Raw genomic sequence first — 14339 nt, 5'->3', positions numbered from 1 at the left:
ACATTTTAGCCATCTCGGATTTAAAAATGAGATCACGACCAGTAAGTTTGGACGCGATTTTTTAATTCCGAGATCATTTAAAATTTGAGTTTGAAAAGATTTGCATTTAGATTTATCGTGAAAATCGAAACCCAGTAAGTTAGGGTGCGATCTTCTCGAATCTAAACACGAAATGCCATTTTTAAAACAAATTTTGTTATGTTGAGTAAAATAAAACACGAAGTTGTTGTAAAGAATGTGAAAACTAATTACATTGTGGATATGTATATTAATAATTATAATGTAACATGAATAAAAAATAAATAAATAAAAACGAATTAATAGCGTACTACATAACGAACATATAAGCAGATAAAAAAATAAAGCATTAAATATAATAACAATAAAAATGCAAAAAAGGTTATACGTATGTATGTATATATAAAAATATAAGAAGTATATATATAGAAATGAAAAAGAATGCATAAAAGAATATACATAAAGTTCTTAAATATATAAAGGTATATAAATCATATAAGGTATAAAGTGTAGTAATATATATATTAGAAACATATATACATAGATAGGTACGTAGATTATAATAAAGGAATAAATGTGTGCTTATATATATTACAAAATATGTATATATATTAAGATAATAAAACACATGCATATATCGATTGTAAAGTATAAGTAGATGTATATATATGTATATATTTTAGAATAGATAATAAAACAAAATACATAATACTTATATAGGGTAAACATTTGATTATAAAATTAATAATAATATAATAATATTGTATAATGATATTAATAATATTTAAACAGTTAATTTTGAATAAATAACCTAAACAGCAAAAAAAGGATTAAATTGAAGACAAAACTAAACTCTGGGCTCAAAATTAAAAAATAAAAACAACTAAAAGGATTAAAATCGTAACGTGCATAAAAAGGAGAACCAAAAGGGAAATAATCCCTCACCTATTAAACGGTGTCGTTCTAGCATGGTCTTGTGCAGGATAGCCAATGGACCAAATCGTAGAAAAAACAATACCGGAGGGCAAAATTAAAACAAATGCAAAAGGGGACAGGACCCAATTGTAAACGGCCTCAAATGCGGAAGGACTGGGGACGCAAATAACCCCTCTGGTCCAAAATGCGCGGATCCTAGGCGGTTCGGGTCGGGTCGACACGCGGACCCCAGGGCGAAACGGCGCCGTTTTGGTTTGGCTATTTAAGCCCGAAATTCTTTAAAAAAAATAATTTCTTCTCTGTTTTTCCAAAAAAGGGTTTTGCTCTTTGCAGAGGGGTCTGAGAGCCTAGACGGCGTCCGGCCAATCGCCGCCGTGTCGGCCACCACTCACCGACGCCGGTGCCGCCGTGCACGGCGGTCGGAGGGCCAAAAATCCCTCTTTTCGACCGATCTAAAAGCAGGTTCTTTTCTTCTTTTCTTTTAACTCTATTTGTATATATATATGTATATGCTACAGATGTATAAAAACTAGTAAATCGATAGGTAGTTTCGAAATAAAAATAATAATAAATAAATAGATAAAAAGGAAAGAAACCTTGAATCCTTTTATGCTTTTTTTTTGCTGGAATCTGTTTCTCTTTGCTTTTATATTTCTAAGTGATGTTTCTTTTTTACAAAAGAAAATAAGGGAAGCCGATCCTTAAAACTATAGCCAAGTTCGGCTTTTATACATCTTTCCTATTGCTAGTGCTGTCATTTCTCTTTAAATGTTTGCAAGTACTTGATGGCATGACAATGGCGGTGGAGCAGAGGCAAGTGGAGCACAGCGTTTAGGGCAGTGGCAAGTAAGGTACTAGGGTTTCAATCTCTGAAACTCTGGTCTCACGTGGGCTTGACTTATTGGGCCAGGGTGCTGGGTTAATTTTGTAAATGGGTTAGGGGTTTTAATTTTTAATTTTTGGGTTTGTAATTTATTTGGATACTGGGTTGGGTAAAATGGGCTGTACATTAGGGAGAGGGTATCATTGTTCATGTGAGACAAGAACGAAATACTAATAATAATTGTGGGAGGACACATGAACGAAATCCTCGCAGTAAATTTAAGGGTAGATCGAGATCTTTAAACAGAGGAAAAACATATAACTTTTGTAAGAAGAAATGACACATTAATTCTAAGTGCTATAAGTTACAGAACAAGATCAAAAGGGAGGCGACGAATCAAAGGGGAAAACAACCAAAACAATCCGGTGAAGCTGATGTTATAGAAGACTACAGTGATGGTGAACTCCTAATTGCTTTTGCTAACAACTCTAAGTGAGCAATGAGTGGATCCTCAAATCTAGTTGCACCTTCCATATGAGTTCCAATCGGGATTGGTTTACAACATATGAAACAGTGTTTGAAAGAGTTATTTTGATGGGAAATAATGCTTCATGTAGAATCACTAGTATTGACACGATCAAAATTAATATGTTCGATGGAGTCATTGAAACACTTAGTAACGTGCGACGTGTACTAGAATTGAAGAGAAATTTGATTTCGTGGAGTACTCTTGACTCAAAAGGGTATAAGTACATAGCTGAAAGTGAGGTTCTAAAGATTAGGAAGGGTTCTCTCGTTGTGATGAAAGGGCAACGAAAGACTGCTAAGTTATGTGTTTTGCAAGGTTCAATTGTTATTGGTGATTCAATCGTCGCTTCCTCTTTCTAGTCAAATAATGATGTTACAAAACTTTGGCATATGCATTTAGGGCATATAAATAGAGTAGCATGATAAAATTAAGAAAAAGAGGACTTCTTGATGGATAAGACATTAGCAAATTGAAGTTTTGTCAGCACTACATTTTTGGGAAGCAAAAGAGAATTCGATTCACCAGAGGAATCCATAACACGAAGGGAACGCTGGATTATATTCATTCTGATCTTTGGGGACCATCTAGAGTGCCTTCGAGGGGTGGCGTTAATTATATGCTGACGTTCATTGATGATTTTTCCAGAAAAATTTGGGTATTCTTCTTGAAGCAAAAAAGTGATTTGTTTTCCACGTTTAAGGCTTGAAAGACTACAATCGAAAAGCAAGCAAGAAAACAAATAAGACACCTTCGCATAGATAGTGGCTTGGAATTCTATTATGATAAGTTTAATGAATTGTGCAAATCAGAAAGGATCGTAAGACACTTGAAATTTTGCCATACTCCACAATAAAACGGCGTTGCAGAATGAATGAATAGAATAATCATGGTAAAGGTTCGATGTATGTTGTCGAATACTTGTTTACCAAAGTCATTTTGGGTTGAACCGGTCTCTACTGCATTTTTTTATTAATCGATTTTCTTTCGTTGCCATTAAGAAAAAGACTCCACAAGAGGTATGGCCTGGTACTCTTGCTGATTATTCTGGTTTGAAGATTTTTGGGTGTTTTGCTTATGTTCATGTTAATAATGGTACATTAGAACCTAGATCTATTAAGTGTGTTTTTCTTGGATATAAGGCTAGTGTTAAAAGGTATAAGTTATGGTGTCTTGAAAATAGAAAAGTTGTGATTAACAGAGATTTTAGTTTTTATGAAACTATTTTGCTGCCTAACTTATTGCTTAAAGACTCTTCCAATAAAGACCAGTAGATATCAAACACACATGTGAAGTAGGTGGAGTTTCAGATCGATCTAGGATCTACAACAGAGTCTACTCCTCAAGTTAGTACAGAAACTCAGAGTAGAGTTGCTTCTTTACCATAATATTCCATTACTAAAAACAGACCTAGAAGAGAAATTAAACCTCTAAAGAGTTTGCCGAGACTAATCTAGTTACTTATGCTTTAAATGTGGTTGGAGATATAGATGCAAATCAAAAGCAATCTACTTATTCCGAGGTAGTTAGCTATAAATATTCAAAAAAGTGGATGATTGTTATGCAAGAAGAGATGGAATCACTCCATAAGAATATAACATAGGACCTAGAGAAGCTTCCTAAGAGTAAAAGGTTATTTGATGTAAATGGGTATTCAAGAAGAAAAAATGGACTCTAGGAGTTGAAGAACCCAGATATAAAGCAAGGCTGGTTGCAAAAGGCTATAGTCAAATTCCAGGTGTAGACTTCACAAATGTGTTTACTCTAGTTGTTAAGCACAGTTCGATTCAAGCCTTGCTTGGTGTTGTGGCCATATATGATTTGGAGCTTTAGTTAGATATAAAAACAGTGTTCTTGCATGGAGAAATTGAGGAATATATTTACATATAACAACCAGAGGGTTTTATAGTCTTAGAAAAGGAGGACTATGTTTGTTTGCTGAAAAAGTCCCTTTATGGCCTGAAACAGTCACCTAGACAGTGGTACAAGAAGTTTGATTCAGTTATGACTACTCATGATTTCAAAATAAGCAGCTTTGACAGTTGTGTTTATTTTAAGAATAACAGTGATGATTCATTTGTATATCTACTCCTCTATGTTGATGACATGTTGATCGCAACCAAAGATAAATGAAATATAAGAAAGGTCAAAACCCAGCTTAGTAAAGAATTTGAGATGAAAGATTTAGGAGCAGCAAAGAAGATACTTGGGATGGAGGTTCTCAAAGATAGAAAAGCATGAAAATTGTACCTAAGTCAGAAATGGTACGTTGAGAAAGTTCTTTACAAGTTTAATATGCAAAGTGCCAATCCTGTTAATAATCTATTAGTAGCCCACTTCAGACTTTCATCGGATTTGTCTCCGCAATCAGATGGTGAGATTAACTACATGTCACATGTTTCATATTCTAGTGCAGTAGGATCTTTTATGTATGCTATAGTTTGCTCACGTCCAGATTTATCATATGCAGTTAGTGCAGTTAATAAATACATGGCGAATCCTGGTAAAGAACACTGGAAAGCAGTTCAATGGATTTTCAGATACTTATGAGGTACTATTGATGTTTTCTTATAGTTTGGAAGAACTAGAGATGAAATCATTAGGTATGTTGATTCTGATTTTGCCGGAGACTTTGATAAAAGAAGATCTCTCACAAGGTATATCTTTACTATTGGAGGTTGCGCTATCAGTTGGAAAGCCACTTTGCATACTACAGTTGTTTTGTCTACTACTGAAACTGAGTATATTGGGATTGCTAAGGCTTGTAAAGAAGCTATTTGGTTAAAGGGACTCTATGGTGAACTCAGTAAAGACTTTCAGATCATTACAGTGTTTTGTGATAGCCTGAGTGTCATCTTCCTTACAAAGGATCAAATGTTTCATGAGAGAACAAAGCACATTGATGTTCGGTATCAATTTGTGTGTGATATTATTGCTCGTGGTGATATTGTTGTGAGCAAAATTAATACTCATAGTAATCCTACAGATATGATGATCACTTCCTATAACCAAGTTTGAGCATTGCTTGGACTTGGTTGGTGTTCGTTGTTGAAGAATACCCTTTTAGGGGTTTCACCGAAGAGGTGGAGAACTTGTTCGTTGAGAATTTGTGTCAAGGTGGAGATTGTTAGAGTTGTATGACCCGAATCCTTGTTAAAGAAATAAAATACAGTTCTAAAAGAATGAGATCTTTGTAGGGCTTAAGGTCAAGGGCCGAATTTTTCTTTTAAATAGATGTAATCGAAACTCCTCTTGTATCATTCAGTTTTCAACATTAGTGAATTTCTCCTCCTTTGCCCATGATTTTTTTTCCAAAAGGGTTTCCACGTATAATTTGTGTGTTTTATTTCTCTTTTTTTATTACTTTGCGATCGTTCTATATTACCATTATCGACATTTAATTTTAACGACTACTATTTCATACTAAAAAAGATTATTAATAGTTTGCAATGAGGAGTAATCCCAAGTTACTAATAAATGTCTAAATTAAAAGGCTTATATAAGATTTTATTTAATGAACAGCCATTTGAGTTTCATAATTAGACCATGTAAAGTGGGATACTTATTAATTAAATATATATTTCAAAAATAGACGATTGACATTTGGACTTAAGTTTGATGGTACAACTTAAATTTTTCTAAAGAAGATGTGAAACAACACACGATGCGACATAGGCCATTGTTTCAATGATCTAATTGGCTATTAAGGTATGACATTGGGACATCATGTGTACAACGACCCGACGTGAACCTTCGTTTGATGTAAAGAGACATGTCCCTTAACATGCCTTTTATCTGTTGCCTCTATAAAGAAGTTGATTTGTTTTTGCCCTTTTTTTTATGACATATATTCTTAACAATATATTCTTAACAATGTTCTTAGTAAATATACATTTCTTAACCTCATATTCTTAACAATATATATTTCGGAATTGAATTGTTTATATCAAATAAATACTTAGTAAATATTTTTAGTTTACTTGAAATTTTATGTGCACTATATTTATACTCAATTAATACACATTGATGAAATTTTTTTGTCACTAGAAAAAGAGAGATTACTACTAAAAAAAAGATATTGCAACTAATATTACTTGTTGCCTTTTGCTGTTGATGATGATGGTGATGGTGATGGTGACACTGTAAACGGACAACTCTGTTTCATTCGTAGCAGTACGTACTTTTTATTACATGAGACAACAAGCATTGGCATTCTCATCGTTGAACATGTTGCGGACCGTGTCATCTCCACGATGAGTCACTCGGAGGTTGCCATGCCTGTGTCCAAGGTTGTAGCCATGCCTGTAATAGTTGTAACTTTCTTTGAACTCGTTTGTTGTGTCTTTAAAGTAATCGTCGGTAGATGTGAAGTACAATGGAGAATCGGGGTAGGGCCAGAATTCAGCCCTCTTTCCAGCCCTCCTCACTTGCTTCAGCACCTTGCTCCGGTCGACGTACCCAACAACTGTTACCTTCTCCATTTCTCTATTCACCTTCACCGAATCGATCCCTAACACACCATTTATATTATATTTGCTTCAGCTAATGTATCTATTAAACAAGATTTAGTAGTTTCTTCTATTAAAATGTAATGTATGCATAGAATCTAACAGAGAAATACCTCTAACCTTGTAAATGGCGTTTTTTACTACACTCTCGCAACCAGTGCAGCACATCCTCACCTTGAGGTCCACGGTCTGAATGTAAATTCATGCGGGTATGTGTCAGTTACGGATATGCTCAAATTTTTTTAAATTTTCTTTTTCTTATATTTGAAATTTCATTCCTTCGAACTCCATGTTTCTATTATATGTTTGACACATGTGAGAATGCACTAATACTTGGAGAAAACAAAAAATAATACTTGGAGAAAACAAAAAATTCTAGTAACATAGCTTTTGATTTTAACACTAAAGATTTGAGTAACATAAGATTATTCTGCAGGCATGTTTAAATGAAATTAATTGGCTGTTCAAATTAAACTCTGTACTAAACATTTCATTGTAACATGAGAGATAAAGGTAAGGTTTTAAGTGATATGCCAAATAAAGGCCCCTTACTAAAAGTGAGATTGTATGTTGCCCCTTTCATTTAAAAAATGAGTAAATTAGTCTTTGTACGTTATATTAAAGAGTAAATTGATCCTTTTATTTAAAATTTTCATTCATTTGTATTGTTAAAAATTAACGTGTGACTGATGGAATAATCAAATAATGGCATGTGGCGTGTCACGTGTACCTCATACTGATGTACAAGCACCAACTTTTTACAGTAAAAATGGATGAAATATTTAACAGAATGATTAGTTTGCTCTTTGATGTAATCTACAAGGACTATTTTGTTCAATTTTTTAGTAAAGAGAGCAAAATGCAATCTGACACTTAGTACAATGACCTCCACACGATACTTTGACCAAAAATATTATGTAAATAATAGGAATATCTTGTTTCAAGGATAAGCCTTTAACCAAGCAAAGGAAAGCAATGAAGCAGTGTGCCATGAAGAACCATGGTGAAAGATGAAGGTAAACAATTAAGATACATAGATGGATCAATACACACACAGACAAACTTTGGGGGAGGAAAGGGAAACCCGCAAAGAAAGGGATTAACCCTTAGGCATGTTGTAGTAATTGATGTTGCTACTGTCTTAGTACGCTAAGAAACAGTATGCGAATGGCGTATATAAAAGAGCCAAATGTTGTGGCTCTTAAGGTAGCCATAGAAATAAGTCTGTTCGAGCATATAAAGAGAAGGACAAGGAGAGCAATTGATGAAAGACCCAATCCAATCCCAGCCTCCGCATCTAAGTGTTGGTAATATATTCCAAAGTAATCTGATACTATCCAAAAAAAGAATCATTCCTTGTGCTTATATATATTTATAGATCGTGGTTCCCACTAATATATGGAAATTATAATAAATCCTACGGTAAATTACACCCAAAGTCACTAAATTATTAGTAAGTTTAGGTTTTAGTCACTCAACTTTAAAAAAGTACAAAATGGTCATTGAACTATTTGAAAGTTTTCATTTAAATTACTAAACTGTTAAAATTAATGTTATATGACCTTCTCTATTCGCACTGCTTGTACCAATTGAAACCTCTCATTCCCCTTTTCTTCTACAAATCAGTTTTTTTTTCATGAAACAACTTTGAACATCATAAACTTGTGAAGCAAATCCAAACAACCTTCTTTTTTGATCTCCAAAATTGACCATAAGATCGACTTGGTTCTAAAGCATGTTCTTCTACTCATTATGGGTACTAATCCACCGTACCGATCGTCAAATCGTCTGTTGAAACTCACTAGTCGGACTTTTCAAAAATTAAACTTAACAGCCCAGTGACTAAAGTGATTTAAATGAAATTTTTCGAATAATTTAGAGACTATTTTGCAACATTTTAAAGTTGAGTAATCAAAACATAAGCTTACTAATAATTTAGTGATCTTAAGTACAATTTACCCTGAATGGTATGAAAGTTTCATGTTAACGCTCGAAATGTGTGGGTCAAGCTAACATAACATGACTGATACTAACACATTGAAAAGGGAATATCAGCTGATTTCTGATATGCATGAGGCTAGGAAAGATGGGTTTTGATGCAAAAGGGGAAAAATATTTCTAAATTCTCATCTTTTGATACAACGTGCTAAGGATATTTTATACAAGCCTTGAGAAAAAGGGAACCTTTACTTTTTTGCCGACTAGTAGCCATGAAAATTTCAATCGAGGATTTTAAGACAGAACAGATGCAGTGTTATTCCACACAAAGAAGCAAATATCTCGAAATAATGTATCCATAGAAGATTTTATAATTTATGCCATTGTGGCTTATTCTGCACCACCTTTTTGGTTACTGATTTTCACAAGGTTCGATGCTTTTACTTTGTTGTTAAGTTAGTGACAATTTGTTGATTACCAATGGAATCGTCATTTTGTTTATTAAAGATAACAACAATCTTTTATTCTCCTTGCTTTTAAGATCAACTTTATAGTTAATTAGGAAGAATCACCTCCCGTTTCTTTTTTATTATTTATTTTAATATAAAAAATATTTTATTTAAATTTAAAAAGTTGTAATTGATGTTCAAGACTAATTATATTTAAGATTCAAACCATCGTTAAATTCATGAAATACAATAAAAAAAAAGTTTATCTTAGGATTCCTTTAGTTCGGCGGTGTGTTTATCTGTAGTTAGTGTAAAAATAACAGTGGTGGTGAGATTAGATATTGTAGCGTGCGACAAAAAGAAAACTAAACGTATCGCATTGAAAGTAAATGTCCATCCAAAGAAACCCTAAGATATCACATTTTTTAGGCCCGATAATAACATATACCACATCATATTATTTTAATGTTTATGAATAATATAATACATTAAGAAACAACAAATTAATTCTATTACTATTATTTAACTCTAACAAACAAACAAATAAACAAAACTAAATACACAAAGGGTAAGTCCCAAGAGGACTCAACTAAATTTCAACTTTATATTTCGTATTTTGTATGTGAGATTCAAGATTTAATAAAAGAGATTTATCTCAAATTAATATGATCCTAAAAAGCAATATTTTAGATACAAGTAATAACATGCCACGTCATGTTTTTAGACTGTATGAATAATATAATGCATAATTAACTCTTATTACTATCTTTTAATTCTAATAAAGAAACAAACAAAATCAAATACTTAAAATATTTTAAGTCCCAAGAGGAGTTAAGACTAAATTTTAAATAATAACATACCCTCTTCGTCCGTAAGTCACAAGAGGAGTTAAGATTGAATTTTAAATTATATTTTTTTGGTGTGATTTTTAAAATTGAGATTTAATAAAATTAATTTATTTTTTAATAAGATTTTAAAACTCCTAAAACTCTAAACCCTAGACACTAAACAGTAAAACTTATACTCTAAATATTAAATCATAAATCTTATTCGACCTTAAATTTTAATCCCAACCTTAATTTAGTTCTTTCCCTAAAAGTCTAATCCTTAAAATTCAAAAGTCTAAACTCATCGTATCATAAACCATAAATCTAGTTTAATATAAAAAATTCATATTACTATAATTATTTGTTATTTTTATTTAATTTATAAAAATTAATTAAGGTTAAAATAGTATTGAAAAGATTTGATCTAGTATTAAAAACGGAATGATATTAATTAATTTCTTTTAAAACTGGACTAGCACATTTTTATTAAAGACTTATTATCCCAATATAATTTAAATTTATAAAGAATATATATTTGTATATAAAGCACCTGAAAATTATAAAGATTAATAACTCTACATCAAGAGAATAAAAAAAGTTCAAAGAAAGTTGCTTAATAAATGTGCACATAATTTGGGAAAAAATATTCTAATCGAAATTTAATGGCAACCATAAAAAATTTAAAATTTGAAAATTTAAAGATAAATTGAGATAACACCATTTCGTGTTTACATATTATATATAGAAATAATTATATTTATCTAATATAAAAATAAATTAATGTATTTATTCATTTAAATGTGTACAATTAATAAAAATTAAAGTTTTATATATATATTTCAACAAAAATCAAACTTTAATGTGTATATTTGCACAAAAATAAAAAAAATTTGTATTAAATTGTACAATGAATCAAAGTTTATACATGATTTTAATTCTTATCTCAAAATTTTATGATGGAAAAATTTTAGAGAAATAAAATATTGGTAAAAAGAATTAATGAGCAAAAAATAATTTTTTTACAATGAAAGGAAATCGAGGAAAATTTAAGGTTGATTGTGTAAGGAAGGTGAAAGTTATTTTATCGAAAGATTTTCATTTTTACTTTGATTTTAGTTTTACGGTGTGTGTCTCTCCTTCTATGGATTCTTTTTTTTTTCACCTTATTTATATGTAATTTAAAGGGAAATAAATTAATAAATTTTTTTATAGATTTAAAATATTTTAAAAAATTTTAATCTTATATTTTAAAATTGTATCTTGAAATTTCTAGTTTCATAATTTAATTATTTAGATATAAAATATAATGCGATCATAATTTAAACATTTTGGAAAGTTTTTAATTTTGTACAATTTCTTTCTTTTTTTGTCACCTTTAATTATGTTGAAATTCATTTCCTATTTAATAGATGCATATTTAAATTCTCAAAAATAATCTTCCCCCACGCTATAACTTGAACTCAAAACATGAATAATCAGAACATTTATAACCAAATGGGATGAGATAGGAGTGAACAAAATTCGATTCGATTTAAAAAACTCGATAAAATATTCAATTTTGAATTCAATAGTTCGAGTTATTTGAGTTAATCGAGTTATTCGAATCAACTCGAATAAGAAAATTAAAATTTTCAGTTTAACTAAATATGAATTACACAATTCGAGTTATCCGAAAATCCGAATAAGAAAAGGTAAAACTATGTCGTTTTGATAAATATTTACCTTTTCTAAATTTAAAAGTCAAAACTATTAAGTTAAAAGACAAAATCATTATATTGTTTATGTAGTTAAATAATCTTGTACTTCGTATACTAGTTAAATAATCGGCCCATATAAACGCAACATTGAGTATAAATAATAGTATACGTTAACTCGACTCGACTTGACTCAAATTTTTTTGACTCGATTCGATTTGATTTGAAAAAAAATTCAAATTGAGTTCGGTTGCTAAAATAGGATTCGTCAACTCGACTAACTTGAAATTTTTTTACTCGATTTGACTCGATCGAATACTTACCCCTAACATGAGGTTCCTAAAAAAATTAGAGATGTATTTTATTTTTATGATATTTGAAAAATTAAAAACCTTTTCAAATATTTGCATATGATACATTTCAATACCATATTTATTTATTTTGCATCTCACCATGACATGTTGATGTTATTTTTTAATTATAAACATACAAAATGTAAACAAAATTACTTTATATTGAATAAATTATAAACTTGTTGGAGGAGTACCTAAGTCTATATTGGATTACAACCATGAAATTCACTAAAATTTTTAAAATTCATTCATTCCATTCAAGTTCAAGAGCCACGAGACTTGCCTCAAAGATGAACCATTAACCAAGCCAACATTGAATCCTAACGTATCAGCCCTCTAATGCACATTTTCTTTCTTATCCAACTAATACAAATCGTCCTATACATATATATATATATATAATCAATTCAAATAATAAAAATAAATATGTCAAAGGATCGATATAAACATTATACCTAAAACATGAAAAACAAAAATACAATAACTTACTAAAACATATACTACAATGAGATAAAAAAAAATTAGCATGAGAAAATAAATTCGTATAAAGGAGAGACTTTTTTCTACATAAAATTTCCAAAAAAATGACTAAAAAAACTCATTTACTCATTTACACATACCTTAACTCCATGAGAAATTCATCAATTTTTCTACCTACAAAATTTTAGATGTGTTCATAAAACCACCTTGCTAACTTGAATTGCCAACACATATATGATGCAAATTCCTTCACTATAAAATGCATTATATAGTAATAAAATGAAAAGTTAGAGATGTTACACCCCAAAATATAGGAATTAGTTGTAATGAATAAATAAGAAATAAGTTTTAAGCTTGATGGTTAAGTAGCTTGTATACTCTTTAAAGGTTTTTGGTTCAAATCACATGTCTCTCATTTTTTTTCCTTTTAATTTTTCAGCAAACTAGGATGAAAAATCACATTAAGATAAATATTAAATAGAGTAAAATTTAAATAAGAATGAGTAGTAGTTTAATTGGTTAAACATGCTTATTTTTCCCTCTTTTGCCCAAGTTCAAACTACATTAATCTAGGTTAGCGATGGATAAATTTATTTTGGGTTTTGGGAAATGATGGTTTGACATATTGCGGTATGGGATAAAGTGGATTTGTCCCTATTTTTTCCCTATATTATAATCACCCTTCTTTTTTCTTCTTTCTACATTTCTTCATTTTTTTCTTCTTTTCTCCGTCTATTTTCCTTAGCATGTCGTGTAGAGGGAGAGAGATTTGAGTGAGTTCTCACTATTTTTCATCCTTCAAATCTCAAAGAAGGTAAGGGCCTTGATCTAGCTTTAATTTAGAGTTCCATGGAAAAAAATCTATGTTCTTCAAGAATGAAGGTGGAGGTTATTGGGTGTTTGGGAGTGTTTGAGTTTGAGGAAGTCTCTACCCATCTTCTCATATTTTATTTATTTATTTATTTAAAGCATGTGTTTTTGCATCCTCTCGACTCTTATTTTTTGTGGGAAATCTTGTGTGTTACATGATTATTAGTTAAAGAGGCTGGTGAATCTTCTAAAGCTAAGGGTAAAGGCAAAGTGGTGGAGAGCTAGGCAAGAAACTTTGTTGGTGTTCTTCTATCAAGGTGGTACCCTCTAACTCTTCTATGCTTCTTGATAAGTCATAAATATGATGCTTGTGTGATAATGCATGCATGTTATATGTATTTGGGTGGAAATCATGTTTGGATGATTTAAAATGAAGCTAAAAACTTAGTTGTGAAATCTACCAAAAACAAATTATTACATGAATAGTAAGTTTGAAAATTTTCCATAAATTCTGTAAAAATAATTAAGAATGATCTATACATTTTTGTAACAGAGAGTCAGTCTAGTTTTTTTTAGAACAAACAGAGATTGATTTCGAATTGTATTTTAAAAGATATGAATTTTTGAGTGTTGAAAGGTCATAAAAATCTGGCAGCAGAATTATTATAAAATAGATTTAGCAGTGACTTTGAAAAATAACCAAAAATTTCAAAATATAAAATAGGAAATGAGCCTTATATCTCTATAACTGTACAGAAGCCTAGTTTCGTTTAAAACAAATGGTGCTTGATTTAGAGTTATATATTAAGCGTTATTAATTTTTGAATGAGAAAATGTCAGAATGTCAAGGTAACAGGCTGTCACATCTCATTAGTTAATATTTTAGTTGGAATGATAAGCAAGTTGAAACGAGTATGAGACTCGAATGTTATGGTTGTATTTTTGTGATTATATGGTTGATGCTTTGTTTACGCTCA

At 30.8% G+C, this 14339-nt stretch overlaps 1 protein-coding gene across 1 annotated transcript; it reads right to left on the bottom strand.

Moving 5' to 3' along the window:
• Positions 1-6490: 6490 nt before the first annotated feature.
• Positions 6491-7943, bottom strand: LOC121215468 (heavy metal-associated isoprenylated plant protein 30). Its single transcript, XM_041090021.1, has 3 exons — positions 7896-7943; positions 6925-7000; positions 6491-6813 (listed from the first exon to the last, which is right to left on the bottom strand). Exons 2-3 carry the CDS (start codon positions 6977-6979, stop codon positions 6491-6493), a joined length of 378 nt encoding a protein of 125 aa, XP_040945955.1. The 5' UTR covers positions 6980-7000; positions 7896-7943.
• Between the last annotated feature and the right edge of the window lie 6396 nt (positions 7944-14339).

The sequence above is a fragment of the Gossypium hirsutum genome, chromosome D03 (assembly GCF_007990345.1).
Source record: "Gossypium hirsutum isolate 1008001.06 chromosome D03, Gossypium_hirsutum_v2.1, whole genome shotgun sequence".
Classification (NCBI taxonomy): domain Eukaryota; kingdom Viridiplantae; phylum Streptophyta; class Magnoliopsida; order Malvales; family Malvaceae; genus Gossypium; species Gossypium hirsutum.
The sequence above is the reverse complement of the archived record's forward strand: the minus strand, read 5'-3'. Positions and strand labels throughout refer to the sequence as shown.

Coding starts and splice junctions, on each gene's coding strand:
- LOC121215468 (XM_041090021.1), bottom strand. CDS start 6,979: ATGTGCTGCACTGGTTGCGAGAGTGTAGTAAAAAACGCCATTTACAAG. Junction 6,814..6,924: donor CGCCATTTACAAGGTTAGAG/GTATTTCTCTGT, acceptor ATGGTGTGTTAG/GGATCGATTCGGTGAAGGTG.